The sequence below is a fragment of the Pogoniulus pusillus genome, chromosome 23 (assembly GCF_015220805.1).
Source record: "Pogoniulus pusillus isolate bPogPus1 chromosome 23, bPogPus1.pri, whole genome shotgun sequence".
In the NCBI taxonomy this organism is placed as follows: domain Eukaryota; kingdom Metazoa; phylum Chordata; class Aves; order Piciformes; family Lybiidae; genus Pogoniulus; species Pogoniulus pusillus.
Genome location: NC_087286.1, coordinates 16120766 through 16140039, shown reverse-complemented (window position 1 = coordinate 16140039; position 19274 = coordinate 16120766). Strand labels below are relative to the sequence as shown.

General features: G+C 47.0%; 1 protein-coding gene across 1 annotated transcript in view; it reads right to left on the bottom strand.

Moving 5' to 3' along the window:
- The window catches only part of MYO3A (myosin IIIA), an 84297-nt gene that overhangs the window by 23540 nt on the left and 41483 nt on the right, over positions 1–19274 (bottom strand). The window contains exons 17-26 of the mRNA XM_064162723.1: positions 18960–19170; positions 17234–17381; positions 11739–11892; positions 10587–10675; positions 8085–8214; positions 7797–7967; positions 7190–7269; positions 6493–6570; positions 3165–3370; positions 1221–1332 (exon numbers count right to left, since the gene is read on the bottom strand). Of these exons, the coding sequence (XP_064018793.1) occupies positions 1221–1332; positions 3165–3370; positions 6493–6570; positions 7190–7269; positions 7797–7967; positions 8085–8214; positions 10587–10675; positions 11739–11892; positions 17234–17381; positions 18960–19170 (1379 nt within the window). The remainder of the gene's footprint in view (positions 1–1220; positions 1333–3164; positions 3371–6492; positions 6571–7189; positions 7270–7796; positions 7968–8084; positions 8215–10586; positions 10676–11738; positions 11893–17233; positions 17382–18959; positions 19171–19274) is intronic.

The following is a 19274-nucleotide window of genomic DNA, read 5'->3' as shown; positions in this document are numbered from 1 at the left end:
CAGCCCAGACCTCCCCTGGCACAACTTGAGACTGTGTCCCCTTCTTCTGTTGCTGCTTGACTGGCAGAAGACACATATCAGGGAAAAGGCTTTAAGCTGTAGGAGCTAAAGGAGCATTCCTGTTAAAGAAGGCATTTTGGTTGTCTGAGTTTATTAGTTTAGCTTTCTCTCTTCTTTAGCATCTCTTATTTATGCTTTCACAGGAAGATGTTTTAAACTTCCAGGTGAAAACTTCAGCCTGGAACTAGAGATCTGTTTTCTAACCTGTAAGGCTGACAGTTCTGGGAACCTCACAAATCTGATGTCTGTTACATAAATGTGGTCCAGATCTGGAACCTTCAACCCCTCTGCTTTCCAATAAGCATTGCTTATTTACTTTCACCAAGCATGAAGCTCAAATATCCCTGAAAAAACAGGGATGCAAACACATCCCTTGGCCTTGCACACCTCCAAGAAGGGGGCACCCATGACCTCCCTGGGCACCCTGTTCCAGTGCCTTACCACCTTCGCTGTAAAGAATTTCTTTCTAAACTCCAGTCTAAATCATCCCTCCTCAAGCTTCATCCATTCCTCTTCATCCTGTCACTACAAGCTCTTGTAACAAGTTCATCCCCAGCTCTTCTGTAGCCTCCTTCAGGTACTTGAAGGCTGCTACAGAACGGAATCATAGAATCAGTCAGGGTTGGAAGGGACAGATCATCTAGTTCCATCCCCCTGCCATGGGCAGGGACACCCTACCCTAGATCAGGTTGCCCACAGCCTCATCCAGCCCGTTCTAAGGTCTCCCAGAAGCCTTCTCTTTTCCAGGCTGAACAGTCCCAAGTGTCTGAGCCTGTCCACACAGGGGAAGTTTTCCAGCCCTCTGGTCATCTTTGTGGCCTCCTCTGGACCCACTCCAGCAGGTCCACATCCCTCATACGCTGTCCAGAACTGGACACAATGCTGCAGGATCCTCACTACCATGTTTTTTGAAAGCAAACCAAGCAGCCTTATTGCCACACACTGCTTTGCACTGTGGCCTCACTAAAGCTGACCACAACAGCAAAGTTTACAGGGTGAGAATTTCACCAGGACAGCAGGGAACAGCAGGCAGCAAAGGGTGGAGTTGTATAAACCAAAGGAGACCCAAGAGCCACCCCAGCAAAACGAGTGAGAAAACAAACTGCTTAGTGAAGAACAAGAGACTGCAACGATGCAGGGGCAGGAGAATTACTACTTACTTTAGTTTTCCCCAGCACCCAGTTGTCAAGGCGAGCTTTTTCCAGGATGGCAGCACAAGTTTCTGGGCTGACTGGAGGGTCATCATTTGTTTTGTAACAGATGAGGTAATACCTAAAGACAAACACATCATTTTAATTAAGAAAAGAATCCATTAATAGTGTGTTACAAATGATGCAAAATTAATCCTCTGTATTAATTAATCATCTGTGTTAATTAATCATCTGTATTAATTTTGATGCCCAGGTGAAGATTGTTAGTAACTATGAAGACTGTTTATTAACACTAAAGCTCATCAGAAAACTTAGTTACACGCTTTGAAATGCACAGTTTGGGTACTCAGATGCACAGGGAACAGGCAAACCTGGAACACTTTAAGAGGTAACTGGCAAATGTAATCATAGAATCATAGAATCAACCAGGTTGGAAGGGACCTCCAAGCTCAGCCAGTCCAACCTAGCACCCAGCCCTGTCCAGTCAACCAGACCATGGCACTAAGTGCTTCATCCAGGCTTTGCTTGAACACTTCCAGGGATGGTGACTCCACCACCTCCCTGGGCAGCCCATTCCAATGGCAATCACTCTCTCTGGCAACAACTTCCTCCTAACATCCAGTCTAGACCTCCCCCCAACATTATACTGGAACATCTCCATTATACTGGAACTCCCCCAAAACATTATACTGGAAGAGAAGGTTCTTGTGGTCAACATACTGATTGTGGTTGATTATACTGCTTAGCCACTAGATGGATACAAGAAGCTCTTTACTGCTTATGGCAGAAGGTAATTAGTGAATTATAGAATCACAGAATGGTTTAGGTTGGAAGGGACCTCAAAGCTCATCCAGTTGCAGCCCCCTGCCATCAGCAGGGACACCTCCCACTAAAACAGGTTGCTCAAGGCCTTGTCCAACCTGGCCTTGAACAGCTCCAGGGAGGGAGCATCCACAACCTCCACAGCTTCCTGTGCTCCATCAACCTCACCCTAAAGAAGTGTCTTCTTATGTTGAGGTGGAACCTCCTGTCTTCCAACTTGTCCCTGCTGTTCCTTGTCCTGTCACTGGGCACCACCAAAAAGAGACCATCACCTTCATCCTGACATCCACTCTTCAGATACTTATAGGCAGTGCTAAGATCTTCTCTCAGCCTTCTCCTCTCAAAACCATCATCCCCTACCAATCCCAAACAGTTCACCAATCTTGTCCCTGAACTGCTCTTTGCCATCCAGGCTGCAATCTCCTTTATTGCAGAAAACATCACAGAATCACAGAATGTCAGAGGCTGGAAGTGACCTTGAAAGCTCATCCAGTCCAACACCCCTGCCAGAGCAGGATCTCCTAGAACAGATCACACGGGAATACGTCCAGGCAAGTTTTGAGTATCTCCAGAGAGGGAGACTCCACAACTCCCCTGAGCAGCCTGTTCCAGGGCTCCGTTACCCTCATAGTGAAAAAATTCCTCCACATGTTTACATGAAACTTCCTATGCCTCAGCTCCCACCCATTACCCCTTGTCCTGTCACTGGGCATCACCCAGCAGAGCCTGGCTCCAGCCTCCTGGCACTCACCTTTACATCTTTATAACCACTGCTGAGGTCACCTCTCAGTCTGCTCTTCTCCAAGCAGCACAGCCCCAGCTCCCTCAGTCTCCCTTGTTCCATTCCTTTAATCATCTATATGGCTCTGCACTGGGCTGGCTCAAGACGTTCTGTGTCCCTCTTGAGCTAGGGAGGCCAGAACTGGACACAGTGCCCCAGCAGGGCAGAGTAGAGGGGCAGGAGTACCTCTCTCGACCTACTAGCCACAGTCTTTCTAATCCCCCCCAGAACAGCATGGGCCTTCGTGGCCACAAGCGCACATGGCACTTAGTACTTCTTTCTTCCCAGGCCGCGCCGAGGAGGCTGCTGCTGCGCCAGAGGAGACAAAAGCTCCTCCGGAGGAGCGTTACCGCTTGATGAAGTTAGCGAAGAGGATCCTGTGGGAGTAGCCCTGGCGCCGGATCCTGGCCGTCTCCAGGATGCCCGTGTAGCGCAGCTGCACCAGCACCTTCTCCTTGTCGAACTTGTGCGCCTGCCGGTCGTTGTTCGGCTTGATGCACCGGACGAAGTGAGGCTGCCCAACAACCATTTTGGATAACAAATCCATCAGGGAATACTGCAAGAGAGAAGCGAGGTGTCTGTGTCTGTGTCTGTGTCTGTGCCTGCCAAACTTGTGCAGCCCAAGTGTGATCTCGTAGGCTCGGGACCGTGCCCAAGCTCGCTCACGTGTCTCTGAGTTGGCGCTTTCGGAGTCAGTCAAACTCACAGACCCACAGATTGCGTTGGGTTGGAAGGGATTTATCTTCTCCAATCCCCCTGCAAGCAGCAGGGATACCTCCTACTAGATCAGGCTGCTCAGGGCCATTTTGAGTCTGACCTTGAGTGTCTCCAGGAGCAGAGCTTCAATCACATCCTTAGGCAGCCTGTTCCACTGTTTTACCACTCTTGTTGTGAAGAACTTCCTCCTAGTGTGCAACCTAAATCTCCCCTGCTCCAGCTTCAAACCATTGCCCCTCATCCTATCACCACAGGCCCTTCTAAACAGCCCCTCCCCAGCCTTCCTGTAGGTCCCCTTCAGATATTGAAATGCAGCTCTAAGGTCTCCCCAGAGCCTTCTCTTCTTCAGGCTGAACAGCTCCAATTCTTACAGCCTGGCTTCACAAGAGAGGTGCTCCAGCCCTCTGATCATCTTTGTGGCCCTCCTCTAGACTCACTCCATCAGGACCAGGTCTAACTGCCAATTGTCCCCTTTACTCTGGTTTTGTGAGACCCACCTTGAACACTGTGTCCAGTTCTGGTGTCCTCATCACCAAAAGGACACAGAACTGCTGGAGCAAGTCCAGAGGAGGGCTGCAAAGGTGATCCAAGGGCTAGAAAACCTCTGCTATGGGGACAGGCTGAGGGAGCTGAGGTTGTCCAGCCTGGAGAAGAGAAGATTTCAGAGGGACCTTGGAGCTGCCCTTCCAATACCTGAAGGGATCCTACAGGAAGGCTGGGGAGGGACTTCTTGTAAGGGTGTCTAGAGACAGGATAAGGACGAATGACTTCATGTTGAGGGAGAGTAGTTCTAGGCTGGATCTTAGGAAGAAGCTCTTCAGTACAAGGGTGGTGAGACTCTGGAATAGGCTTCCCAGGGAGATTGTGGATGCTCCCTCCTTGAAGGTGTTTAAGGCCAGATTGGATAAGGCCCTGGCAAATAAGTCTAGTTGAGAGGTGTCCCTGCCCATGGCAGGGGCACTGGAGTAGATGAACTCTGAGGTCCCTTCCAGCCTGAGCCATTCTGTATCATCCATCTAGGGATGGGAAATAGAAGAGCAGCAAGACAGTAAATATTGCCACCTCATCATTAGCCTGCAGGAAACTAAGGCCACCCCAGAAGAGGGCCTGCTTAAACTGCTCTGATCTAGCATGTCCTGGTCATTACAGGGGCTGGTGGTGACACTGCAGCTGCTCTACCAAGAGGAAACTGTGGAGGAGGGCAGAACTAAAAGCACACCAAGCCGCAACTCTAGTGTTGCTGGGCTAGCAGAGGAGATGCAGTTTGTAGCTCCCCACCCCAGCTGAGGTGAGTCTGGCTGCAAACAACCTCGACTGGCATCCTGCAAAATTGCTTCGTGGCAGGATCTGATTAAACCAGAAATGAAGAGGCTCTTTCCTCAAGACTCAACAGAAAGAGGCAGCCAGGAGGTAATGCAGTTCAGCAGTAGGTTGGCTACATGGACCTAGTGGAGGACGTCAAGAGCCATATGTTTCCTATTAAAAAGTGCAATTCCATTCTGGACAGACACTGCACCATGCAGCACAGTGCTTAATTAGCTCCATCACCAGTGTGCCAACTGAACACAAACAAGTGGGACACGCTAATGGGGATTTTTTTTCCCACTCAGTCTGAGGTGGCAGATGTGTTTCTCAATCACCCACAGACTTCTGCCTATCAGCAATGGGACTGTAGCTGCATCTTCATTTAAGAGCATTAGCCTGGCATCATCTGAGCAGGGATTTCCATCACAGAAAATAATAACAGGAAAGTGTAAATATCATTAACTCACTTGCAGCCTCTGCTGCTAGATGTGCTGGCAATGCACTGCAGCACAGACAGGGCTTTTGAGTGGCATTAAATACAGTTTTCCATCTAGAGCTTTAGAATCATAGAATCAATAAGGTTGGAAGAGACCTCCAAGATCATCCAGTCCAACCTAGTACCCAGCCCTAGCCAAGCAACCAGACCATGGCACTAAGTGCCTCAGCCAGGCTTTGCTTCAACACCTCCAGGGACAGCAATTCCACCACCTCCCTGGGCAGCCCATTCCAATGCCAATCACTCTCTCTGGCAAAGAACTTCCTCCTAACATCCAGCCTAGACCTCCCCTGGCACAACTCCAGACTGTGTCCCCTTGTTCTGTTGCTGCTTGCCTGGCAAAAGAGACCAACCCCACCTGGCTACAGCCTCCCTTTAGGTAGTTGTAGACAGCAATGAGGTCAGACCTGAGCCTCCTCTTCTGCAGGCTGCACACCCCCAGCTCCCTCAGCCTCTTCTCATAGGGTCTGTGTTTAGAATACCATGCAGCCTTGGACCACCATGATGTCTAGGCTGAAATTATCCTTTGCAGTCCACAAAGCTGTGCAATTGTATCTACTAAACAGAGGCCTTGCTCCTTACTGTTCTGTCATGTACCCTTATGGTCATGCACATCACTTCAGCCATCTTTATGAGAGATGACTAATAGGAAGTGAGCCCAAGTGAATCAACTCCACACACCATTTTGGAGGGAAAAGTGCTTTGCACAGCTATTCTCTGTTGCAGGACTATTGCACATCCACCGTTTGGGAAGGTCAAGAGCTGAAGGAGCCATAAGGATGAACTCAGAACAACCTCTGAGTAGTGACCATCAAAATCCTTCTCTGGAGTTCCAGCTTCCAATCAACTTTGCTCTCTTGCTTCTTAAACTCTTAAAGAAATGCTAGAGCCCCAACATCCCTTTATCTCCCCTGGTGGAGAAATGGGCAAGTGAAAGATGAATATCAATCATCATCTATCACCATGACAAAAAAGTGGCTGTGCAATCAAGTACAGTTAAAGATGAAACTTCACAATCTAGCCTAGATCTTTGTACTGCAGCAGTTGGTGCAGTCCACAAACTCTCATTGGATCACAGCAAACTCTAAGTCATTTCAAAAGGCAAAAGAACAAACAGGCATTCTGCTCTAGAAAACTTAGCAAAAGGTTTGGTACCTTACCCTGAAATAAGAAGCAACTGTCTGGGTTTTCATGCTGGTTGTCTCCCTTGGATGATGCCCAGTATCTCCTGCTTCGGTCTACGAAGATGAAGCAAGCAAATGACACTTTTATCTCTGAGCCCACAGTGCCCTTCCCAACACCACAACGAAGCAGCCCTCAGAGAAGATCATGACTTAAAAGGAAAACAACTCTAAGCAGAAGAACTCACAGCACGGCTGCTAGCACAAACCAGTCCCACCAGTGCAGCACATCACTTGGCTATACGATATACAACTGTTCACACACAGAGGACACAGTCTGATAACAGAGCATCTAATACCTGCCACGAAGCAGCTGGCAGTGTCTGAGGTTCTGTTATTTTGGTAGCTCTCTAAGGAACTTGACTGCATTCCACACCAATATTGGAATTTCTCTTTTTGCTACAATACAGCTAGGAATTTGTATATTTTTTTTTCCCCTGAGGTTGCTCTAAGGTTATAACCAGACAGAAGGGAAATGTTAGCTTTTTACCTCACGGAAGGAATATGAATTGCACAACACAAAGATATCCAGCTAAACAGAAAAGAAAATAGGAGAGGGAGGAAAAAAAACCAAGGGAGGGGTTGGTTACTTGCTTACTTTTAGTACCAGTACCAGTTCTGCCTTTCTAGTTTGAGCTAGGACTCCATATAGAAGCACAAAACCAGGTTTTTTTACCTTTGTATGACTGATTGACTTCTGAGGTGTCCACATTTGGTAACTGATTGTAGTTTTGCTTTTAGTGTGTGCCAGGTTACCTGTGGGAAGAGAAATGAGAGCAACCTACCTAAAGGGTTACATCTCAGCTGCACTAAACTCCGTGCTGAACCACCTCACTCCTCTCCCTGCTCTACTACATCTCCCATGGAGTTGTACAAGAAAGCAATGCTGTACATTATGCTCTGAATGGCATCAGTGTCATCACACAGGGAATGCTACAACACCATAGCAAACTGGTTGTAAAAGGAGACTTAGACCCTAAAGGGGCAGGCAGGGCACTGTGCAAGGACCTGGTTCTGTTGCACTGCAATTTAGGATTCATTTCTGTAGAGATAAGGAATATGAATTCTTCCACCCCAATTTATGAGCTCTCTGAGGAAGGGCTCAGTACTGGGACCCTACTGTAAAGGATTAGAAGACTTGGAGAAGAGAGGAGTGGACCCTCACTGTTTACAGCAGATGTCTGGAGCCCCAAACTTGGTTTTCTGCTCCCTAACAGAAAAAATGCACTGAGACAAACCAGGCAATTTATAAATGCCCTGTCCAAAACAGGCCAGTGACTTACCTGATTCTTTCTGATCAGTCCTCAACCCAAGGGATGTACTCCACTCCCTGTCTTGTTTCCCTACCCTGAAGAGAGGGCCCTGACAGAAGCCTCTACCAATTCCTTGGCACTTGACCAGACCAATCCCTCCCCTGCAGCTTGAGATGCCTGGAACTCCATTCTGTATAGATTCTAGAGTTGGAAAGTTAAGCCAAACAGTGTATGATGTCATCAGTAAATGGTCATATGGAACCTAGCAGTGGTCAGCATGAAGGCTAGAGAAGAATCAGAGTGCCCCCAGTGTGATACCTGTTTTTGTGAGAGGATGTGTGACCAGCTGCCGTGTCAGGTTGTTCTCAGAGGATCGCAGCAGCAGCACAATGTCAGCTGGCAGAGTGTCTCTGTTTTTGGCTAGGAATCCACTTGCATTATAGAGAACCTGTTCAGAAAGTGCATTTATGCATCTTAGAGTCATAGGATCAACCAGGTTGGAAGAGACCTCCAAGACCATCCAGGCCAACCTAGTACCCAGCCCTAGCCAAGCAATCAGACCATGGCACTAAGTGCCTCATCCAGGCTTTGCTTCAACACCTCCAGGGATGGTGACTCCACCACCTCCCTGGGCAGCCCATTCCAATGCAAATCACTCTCTCTGCCAACAACCTCCTCCTAACATCCAGCCTAGACCTCCCCTGGCACAACTTGAGACTGTGTCCCCTTGTTCTGTTGCTGGTTGCCTGGCAGAAGACACCAACCCCACCTGGCTACAGCCTCCCTTCAGGGAGTTGTAGACAGCAATGAGCTCTGCCCTGAGCCTCCTCTGCTGCAGGCTGCACACCCCCAGCTCCCTCAGCCTCTCCTCACAGGGCTGTGCTCCAGGCCCCTCACCAGCTTTGGCGCCCTCCTGTGGACACCTTCCAGTACTGCAACATCTCTCTTGAATTGAGGAGCCCAGAACTGGACACAGCACTCAAGGTGTGGCCTGAGCAGTGCTGAGTACAAGGGAAGAATAACCTCCCTTTTCCTGCTGGCCACACTGCTCCTGATCCAGGCCAGGATGCCATTGGCTCTCCTGCCCACATGGCCATCTTCTGAGCTTTTGGACAGTAACTGTAAATGTAAGCATTCTGGCATGTGTCTTTTCATATCTCGAGACAGACAAATATTTTTCCAGCCCTCAAGCTCCCTCTTGCTCCCAGCCCTTCTTTTGAAGGTTCTAACTTTCCAGTACTGAGAATCATTGTGATGCAGGTCACTAAAAGCAAATCCATCATTCCAAAGTAGCCTGAGACATTTATTTTCCCCTAATGCAGATATGATGATATTAGTTTTAGCCAGTGTGGATTTCTCAGTAGGACAAGTGAGCTGCAGTCCTCCTTTACACCAGCACCTGTGGAAATGCACAATTAACAACTAACTTGATTGCAACCAGCTCACTGCACAATCCTCCTGTCCCAGTCATACTGTGCTGCACTGGACCCAGGATTTACCACTCATCCTAGAGGTCTCTGTATTAATTGTAAAGAACTCTTGCAAAAGCATAAACTGCACATTGGCAATTGAATTCTCTCTAAAAATTCCAGGAATGATGTCCTAACACAAAATGTACCTCCAGGGCTCTGTCTCAATGACCCACAAAAAGCCCTGGCCTGTGAAGAAGGGTAGAAGACAGTGGCATAGTTAATTTGGAGGGGAAAAAAGCTTCACAAAACAAGTCAGAAACAGTCTTGTAAAGGAAGAGGAAACAAACTGCTCTCCAGTTCCTCACTGAAGAGGGCTAAGAGTATGAACTCAATCACAGCAATGGAGATGACTTCTTAACCAAAAAATACCCTTGTTGAACACTGGAAAGGGATGATAGGGCACTGGTGGAACCCCCATCTGCAGGGGCTGGTATGAGGAAGGGTAGAGGGAGAGCTGGCTTTCTGCTCTTCAGCAGTGAGATACGCTGGTGAATTGTACTTCAGTCGCAGATGAGGTTCAGAGGAGTTACTGCAGCATATTTGTAGCTGACTGTCTCATGCAAGGGGCAAGTTACCTTCCATCAGCTGATGGGTAAGATGTTGCCTCTTTCCAGGCCAGTTGCTCTAGCACTGCACAGATCCAGCACAGTTTCACATGTGAGACAGCACTGCCCAGTCCATACCCTTTAAAAGAGCTCAAAAGAAGGTGGGAGCTCTGTTTTCTTCAGTATCACAGTATCATCAGGGTTGGAAGAGACCTCACAGATCATCAAGTCCAACCCTTTACCACCTTCTTGTGGCAAGGTTCAGAGGACCACAGGTATCTTGCTGCAGTGCCTCAGCAACTCCTCCTGAGTATGAAAGGCATGTGCAGCACTTTACCTTGTACAGGAGAGCAAGCTCCTGCTCATTAAATGAAGCAGAAAGCAGGGCCTGCACTCTCTGTCTGCCTGGTGACAAAGCTGAGAACTAAGTAAGACTGATGGGGTGGAGAAGGTAGCAGTAAAAATGGAGCTGTGTCCTGAATCAAAGCAGCAGGAACAAGCACAGGACTCTGAGGAGCTAAGGAGAAGAGCACTGAGGTGCTCTGTGACACCATAGCTATGTTTTGGTTCCATAACACAGTCAGTTCATCTGCCTGGTGACATTGGAGAAAAATACACTGCCAGTACTGGGTTTGGGTTATTTTTAATGAGGGAAAACACTTTTGCAATTCCCTTTTGATGTGTAAGGCACTGCCAACATTTCCATGCCAGGACTAAACAGATCAAGGTTAAGAACCAACACAGCTGACCTCTTCTATTTCCTCCCAACCCTACCATTCAACTGGTGTCATTAGGTCTCTTACCTTTCCTGCATAATGATAAATCCCAAAGGTTAGATCTACTCTTTTGGGTCTCCAAAAATATTTTGACTTCAAATTATCTTCAAATTTTTCTGAAAGGAAACACAGAGCTCATCTTACTGGAGCTGCTCTACCACTCCAAGGACGTTATCTAACTTCTCAGGCAATGCAGAGGCACAAAACAGACTCTGATGATTTTGAGGACAAAGATACCATAATGGTCTTGTAACAGAAGGCACTGGATGGAGAATATAAGAGCTCCTGGGTCACTCACTCACTTTGTACCAATTTCTTTCCTGTGTGATCTCAGAAACTCGTTTGCCTATTCAAGCTTTTGGTCCCCATATATGAAACAATGTAGTAATCCTTTCTAAGCATTCCCTAGGGAATTGTGAAGGAACATTTACCATTTTGAGAGCCTCTGCACTGCAGACTAAAAAAAAGTATGAGGACAGAAAGACAACAAGCTCATATCACTGCTTTAGCATGGGCATCTATATTGGATGTTCCTAGGTTTTGTGATGGAGCGTGGGTTAAAACTGCCATCTGACACTTTTGCACACTCAAAAATGAGTAAAACAAAGATCTACCTGCAGAGAAACGCCACTGAAGTAACTAAGTAACTGCAGCAGCACTGAAATACTCAGGGTATGAATTACAAGACAGGTTGAGGTGGTTTAATTCTGTTTCTTGAGCAGGAGAGACCAAGAAACAGTTTGCTGAAAGGCACCGAGGCAGGTCTGCAGCCATCGCCCTCAAAAAGCACAACAAACTTCTGTTCCAGTGCAGCTCATAAAAAGTCCTAGAGCTGAACATGACTCAACTCTGGAAGCAGTGTTCTTAGCAAATGAACCTGGAGTTTCAACTCAGTTTGATCTTAGTCTTTCAGGCCCTGCAGCTGAAAAAGGCTCCTGAAAGCAGGAGAATTCCAAATCTGGATCAGCAGCTCAGGTTCATTCATGGTCTCGATGTTTCTCTGCTCACCTCAAAGGTAGCATCTACCCATCCTGGCATGCCTGCCTGCCTCAGACACACTGTGACAAAGGAACAGGGGCTTACTGAAAACGTACCTAGCATGCAGCCTTAACTACACATGCCAAAGAGAAAGCTCACAGGGAGGCACCCTGCAAACCGTGAAATAAAGGAGGTACTTACCGACAAGTGTCTGATCTGTGGCTTGTGGGAACCGACTTTCCTCATCCAGCAGGGACAGCAACCCCATGGGCTTCTGCAGGAACATATCTAAGAGGGGTCTGTTGTCCTCATACTCTATAACTCTTGCATCAACACCTTCGTACAGGTATTCATTCTGCAACAGGCAGCAGAAGGCATGTTCTGGCCAGCTATACAGCACCACCTCAGCAAACACCTCACAAACTGTCAACTGTGGCAAATTAAGACAACATGGAAAGAAACCCAAACAGGTATGCCCCAGGGCTTAAAGGCACTCAGGCTTTGCAGGAACAAACAGCAGCTGGGATGGATCACAATTTAATTGGGTAGATGGTGTTGGGTAATAAGTTGGACTTGATGATCTCCAAGGTCTTTTCCAATCTGGTTGATTCTGTGACAATGAAAACCTCAGACTGATCTCATTTCCCAGGACACTCTTCACTCCAAAGGTAGATGATGGCTCTGTTTATACACCCATACCAGGATGCTAAGCTGTAAGAATCTCTCCTACAGCCTCACCAGGGCTCCTCATCTCAGACACAGAACATTAACTCCATCCATGTCTCCCCTGGAGCAGTGGACAGGTGGAGTTTTGCACTTTATTCTAATCGATGCCCTGAGTCAAGCCAGAGGAGTAATAAATGTATCACCTCTACAGGAGAGAAGCTCATTCTATACCTGTAGGAGGTAGTGGCAGGCAAGGAATGAATCCCTGTTGCCTCCCAAAGGGGATGCTGGAGCAGAGGCAGCCTGACCAAGGGCTATGGCTGTACCAACACACAGATCATAGAATCATAGAATCAACCAGGTTGGAAGAGACCTCCAAGCTCATCCAGTCCAACCTAGCACCCAGCCCTAGCCAGTCAACTAGACCATGGCACTAAGTGCCTCATCCAGGCTTTTCTTGAACACCTCCAGGGACAGTGACTCCACCACCTCCCTGGGCAGCCCATTCCAATGCCAATCACTCTCTCTGGGAACAACTTCCTCCTAAATGTTTTGTCCATCGAAGCAGCTGTTACTGCTCAGGATTATCAAGAAGGGGGAAAGGGAAGAGATTGCTCAGGATGAATCTATCAAAGATGAGGGTTTCTGTCAGACATCCTCTCACAGACCACCCATCTAATGACTCACTTCTGCCAGCTTCAAGCACTTGCGAGAGGCTGTTTGCGAGAGCTGACAGAACTGAGAGGACGTCTGCGACAGCTGTGCTGCTCCACCGCAACAGCGACATCTCTCTCCCCACGTCCAGGCAGCCTCCCAGCCTGCAGTGCCTGGGAGCATTCGGTCCCTTGTGTCTGCACCTCCGCAACTGAGCCAGCGCCAGCGCTCAGGCTTTCCGAAACGCTGCCGTCTGCCCAGCAGCAGCAGCACAGGCAAGGAGCTCATTCCATCACTTCCCGTGGGCTCCTGGGGGACAGCTGATAACCAAGGCATCCAGGCACCAATGTGACAGATGGCTCAGAAATAAGACACCCTATTACATTTTCTTATGCAACGCTGCTCTTCAGCTGTATGATTAGGATACAAGCAGCAAGAATAAAAGCCTTAATGATGCACATCATAAAACTCCAACGAAATAGCTCTTATTTGAATTAATAAGCTGAATCAGCTACAGGGTTCTGTAATCCCCCATGATGTTTTGTGACAAGAAGGCTCCTTAAAATAGCAGCTGCTCATTGAAATTCTAAAGCACAAGCCACTAGAAAGCATTCCTATGGATGGGATGTCAAAAGGAGTGACTGAGTTGCACTAATACTTGGGCTCCTACCTCAGTATTGTGCAGTACCTTTTCTGTGACCTAAACCAGGTGATTTTAGCTTCTGTTTCTCTTAATAACAAAAGAATTATTAAGTGCATTAGGAAACGGTCTTCATGCATAATAATAGTAATAACAAAAGAATAAACAGTGGAGTTCTGCTGAGAACGTGGTGTGATGACACTTTGGTTTAATTGAGAATCACAGAATCAGTCAGGGTTGGAAGGGACCACAAGGATCGTCTAGTTCCAACCCCTCTGCCATGCCCAGGGACACCCTACCCTAGATCAGGCTGCCCACAGCCTCAGCCAGCCTGGCCTTAAACACCTCCATCCATGGGGCCTCAGCCACCTCCCTGGGCAACCCATTCCAGGCTCTCACCACTCTCCTGCTCAACAACTTCCTCCTCACAGCCAGTCTGAACCTACTCATCTCCAGCTTCACTTCATTCCCCCTAGTCCTGGCACTCCCTCTCATCCTAAAAAGTCCCTCCCTAGCTTTTTTGGAGGCCCCCTTCAGATACTGCAAGGCCACAAGAAGGTCACCTGGGAGCCTCCTCTTCTCAACACTGGACAGCCCCAACTCTTTCAATCTGTCATAGCAGAGCTGCTGACGCTCTCTGAGCATCCTCGTGGCCCTTCTCTGGACCACGACCACCATGCTCCAGCATCTCCACATGACTCTTGTAACAAGAGTGATAAGGACTGGCTGCAGTACTCCAGGTGGGGTCTCAGCGGAGCAGAGTAAAGGGGGAGAATCACCTCCCTCATCCTGCAGGCCACACTTCTGATGCAGCCCAGGCTCTGGTTGGCACTGCAGGCTGCAAGTGCACACTGCTGGCTCAATATCAAAATAGAACATCAAAAGACTTACTCAAAACAAACCTTTTCCAGTTTTAAGGAGCAGATTAAATTGTCACATGAATGTAAAATACACATTGCATACATTTAATGCAAAAAGCAGCATCCTCCCAGCTGAAAATCAGCTTGCCACTTTCCCAAATGATTTAGCTATCTGACATTCTGACACCACACCTTTTACTTTTTACAGAGGAATCACAAATGGCACAGAAATGGGATGATTCTCTCTTGCTGGATAAAGTTACCTGCAGGTCACAGAGCTGACAGAATTAACTTCCATTAGTGCTTCAAGCTCCCCAGGGAGGTGGTTAAATCCCCATCCCTGGAGGTGTTTAAAAGAGGCAGAAAAGTGATGCTGAGGAAGATGGTTTGGCTCCAGACTTGACTGAGTTAGCTAATGGTTGGACTTGATGGTCTTAAAGGTCTCTTCCAACCTTAATGATTCTATGACTCTATGCCACCTGCCACACTGAAACTACAGTGCAGCCTCGTGAGCTCATTGACTGTTTGGCTTCATTGCTCGTTGCCCAAAAATGATTCACCTTCCTTAGTTATGCAACCATTGCTTATTTGGTTGACATGGGTTCATGGGGAACTCATCATCAACTCATTTAGGCCTTAACTTCCCAGTAGGCTTGTCATATGCAAGACTGATAGTCAGTCAAAGGCAGCTATGTCATGCAAGACTGATAGTCAAAGGCAGCTATGTCATATGCAAGACTGATAGTCAAAGGCAGCTATGTCATATGCAAGACTGATAGTCAAAGGCAGCTATGTCATATGCAAGGCTGCAAGATAAGCATTTCCTGAAACAAGATAAAACAATGATCCATGTACACAAATAACTCAGTCTTACAGGTGTATATAGACACACTTCTAGACTGCCACATCTGTGCCACACACCTGCGTACACAGACACATTCCATGCTCAGATCTTGTCTCCTGCTTAAAACCAACAGTGACTTACAGTGGCAAAAAGCTCTTTTGCCTGCTAATAATGAAAATTAGTACTCAGGTGGTTTTTCAGCTATGTAACATATCCAATATCTGAAGGGATCCTACAGGAAAGCTGGAGAGGAACTTTACATAAGGGTGTCTAGCTATAGGACAAGTGAGAATGGTTTGAAGCTGAGCAAGAGTAGGTTTAGGTTGGATCTTAGGAAGATGTTCTTCAGTACGAGGGTGGTGAGACTCTGGAGTAGGCTGCCCAGGGAGGCTGTGAATGCCCACCCCAGGGGTGTTTCAAGGCAAGGTTGGATGAGGCCTTGAGTAGTTGAGTAGTTAAGAGGCATCCCTGCCTACAGCTGGGAGGTTGGACTAGATGATCTCTAGGGTCCCTTCCAGCCTAGGCCATTCTATGACTCCATGATCACAACCCCAAATCATTTCCATAAAACACTGGAAGTATTCACAGGCTCACAGGATGTTAGGAGTTGGAAGGGACCCAAGGAGATCATGGAGTCCAACCCCCCTGCCAGAGCAGGACAATGCTATCTAACACAGATCACAGGTGAACACATCCACACAGGCCTTGAAAGTCTCCTGAGAAGGAGATTACTTCAATCTACAAATGTTGATCCTTCTGCTCATGCAGATTTAAGGAATATTTGTATTTTCAGCAAGATTGATTTTCTTGGTTTTCAGGAACTCCTTTCTTCTTCAAATAGCCACACTGAACAATGACTTAAAGCTGGTTAATTTAAATCTCAAGGGATTATTTACAGAGTCAAGATGAGGTTTTTAGCCTCTTCAACTTCACAAACCTCCATAACTACAACTTGCTTCTTTTTCTCTATTTTCCATTCATTTATTTCGAGCAAAGCCATCATTATTTACCTTAGATTACCTAGTTCCTGAATAAGAACAAAATAATTGTGAGATTTGTAGCTTTGAGAATGGAACTTCAGTATTCTTTAAGCTTATTAGTGAGCTATTACCAATGCTGCACTTTCCAAATGATGCTACCCCTCATGTAGGTTTTTTACTGTAGAATCACACATCACTCATGTTATTCCTCCAGCAAACAACACTGCACTTGCATCAAACTGATTATCACTGCCTTAGTGTTGCTTAGATACTGTAAATATCAGGTTTAATGCATTTTATGCAGGCATTTGACTTGCAAATACCAAGCAGAGCTTCACGGGGTATGTACTCAGATAAAAATGTTATCATCTGCAACTTACAACCTATTATATGGGGGAGGAAGAATAAGGTTTTAAAACTTCAGCTCTAGATGAACTTCAATAGAATCATAGAATGAACCAGGTTGGAAGAGACCTCCAAGCTCATCCAGTCCAACCTAGCACCCAGCCCTATCCACTCAACTAGACCATGGCACTAAGTGCCTCATCCAGGTTTTTTTTTAACACCTCCAGGGACAGTGACTCCATCATCTCCCTGGGCAGCCCATTCCAATAGTTGAAGAATGGAGCTTCTTGAGCAAGGATTTAAAACTTCAGCTCTAGATGACCTTCAGTAGTTGAAGAATGGAGCTTTTTGAGCAAGGTTTTAAAACTTCAACTGTATATGAACTTCAATAGTTGAAGAATGGAGCTTCTTGAGCAAGGTTTCAAAACTTCAGTTCTAGATGAACTTCAGTAGTTGAAGAATGGAGCTTCCTGAATAAGGTTTTGAAACTTCCTCTGCAGTTGAACTTCAATAGCTGAAGAAAGGAGCTTCTTGAGTAAGGTTTTAAAACTTCAACTGTAGTTGAAGTTCAACAACAGTTGAAGAATGGAGCTTCCTGAGCAAGGATTAAAACCTTTAATCCTAGTTAAAGTTTTAGAACCTTATTGAGGAAGCTCCATTCTTCCTTCTCCATAACAGGTTGTAGATTGGCTGCCATTCCCACGTACCTGCTCCCAGGCGAAGACGTGCTGATTGAAGTAGAACTGGATTTGCTCATTGGCAATGTTGATGCAGAGTTGTTCAAAAGAATTCTTTTTGAAGTTCTCAAAGCCAAAGATATCCAGGATTCCAATGTTCAGTCCATCGTCATTGCCACTGCAAAGATGAAATACACTTCACAGCCTTGTCTCTTTCTCTGGCACTGATCAGCTTCATTATGATTTCACAGAAGGAAATCATGGGCCCAACCTGTACACCCATCCAACAGAATAATCTTTGCTAAAGCAGGTATCCATTAAAATAACAGTCAGTTTGTGTTTGGAAGACAACAAGTGCACAGCACTTCAAAGATTACTGTCTTTGCAGGTCTGACACACTACATGACATCACGACCAGGCCAACTTATAAGCATAGAATCATAGAATCAACCAAGTTGGAAGAGACCTCCAAGATCATCCAAGGCCAACCTAGCACCCAGCCCTAGCCAAGCAATCAGACCATGGCACTAAGTGCCTCAGCCAGGCTTTGCTTCAACACCTCCAGGGAGAATGGTGACTCCAGCACCTCCCTGGGCAGCCCATTCCAATGCCAATCACTCTCTCTGCCAACAACTTCCTCCTAACATCCAGCCTAGACCTCTCCTGGCACAACTCCAGACTGTGTCCCCTTGTTTTGGTGCTGCTTGCCTGGCAGAAGAGACCAATCCCACCTGGCTACAACCTCCCTTCAGGTAGTTGTAGACAGCAATGAGGTCAGCTCTGAGCCTCCTCTCCTGCAGGCTGCACACCCCCAGTTCTCCCAGCTTCTCCTCATAGTGCTGTGCTCCAGGCCCCTCACCAGCTTTGTCACTGGTGAGGATTTACAATTTTATTAGCCTAGAGAACCCTCCAAGGGGACCTTAGAGCTGCCTTTCAATTCCTGAATGGAGCCTACAGGAAAGCTGGAGAGGGACTTTTCATGAGGGCAGCTAGCAATAGGACAACAGGGAATGTTTGAAGCTGAGGCAGAGTAGGTTCAGACTGGATCTTAGGAAGAAGCTCTTCAGTACAAGTGTGGTGAGACTCTGGTATGGGCTGCCCAGGGTGGTTGTGGATGCCCCCTCCTTGGAGGTGTTAAAGGCCAGACTGAATGAGACCTTGGGCAACCAAGTCTAGTTGGGAGGCATCCCTGTCCATGACATGGAGAGTGGAGTAGCTCATCTTTGAGGTCCCTTCCAATCTAAGCCATTCTCTGATTCTATTGTGAAAAGCTGACTCCAGCATAGAAACTTCATGCAGGCCTTTTTCGTTTCTCCTGTAATCAAGACAGGCTTTGCTGACTGGCACCCTGAAACTAAAAGCTGCTGCCATTAAATACCAATCTTGATGTTCTTTATTCACAACAATTAAAAAGTGCTTATTTTAACATTCTATGACCACGAATGCCAAAAGAATGCAGGCTTGGATCTTTTATGCACCTAAGGACTGGGATGTATGGATTGAAATGTATGTCTCAAGGTCTTAAATGAGTAAAGGTCACACAGGGACACAGCAGACACTTGTGCTGTCCAGGTCTCCTGCATTCCCACTGCACACTATGAAGAGATTAAAACCTTCCTTTTTTCTAATGTAGGGATGCCATTAAAAAAACCCCAACAACATAGATTAAAAACCAGATGAGAAGACTGAATGCTGTAGTGCAGACAGGATTATTCCCACAGAAAACCTCTGTCCCTGCTGGCAAAGCTTCTTTTACCTTAGCTGTTTGTCAGGTTTGAGCAGGGTGTTGATGCGGTTGACGATCCAGCTGAAGAGGCGCCCGTAGAGGGCTTTGGCCATGGCATCTCTGACATCAGTGGCCTTTTCCACAGTGTTGGGGCGAATGATTGTTTCTCCTCGAGTCACCACACAGTGAGAGGTGAGGGCCTCTTGCAGTTCATCTGCTTGAATACAAAGCAAGGACGCACCTGGGAAGGAAGGTCAGAGGCAGAGCTCAGAGGGAGAGCTTGGAAGGAGAACCAGGCATTTCTGCACCCAAAGCTGCAAGCACAACCTATTATGAACAAGGGTC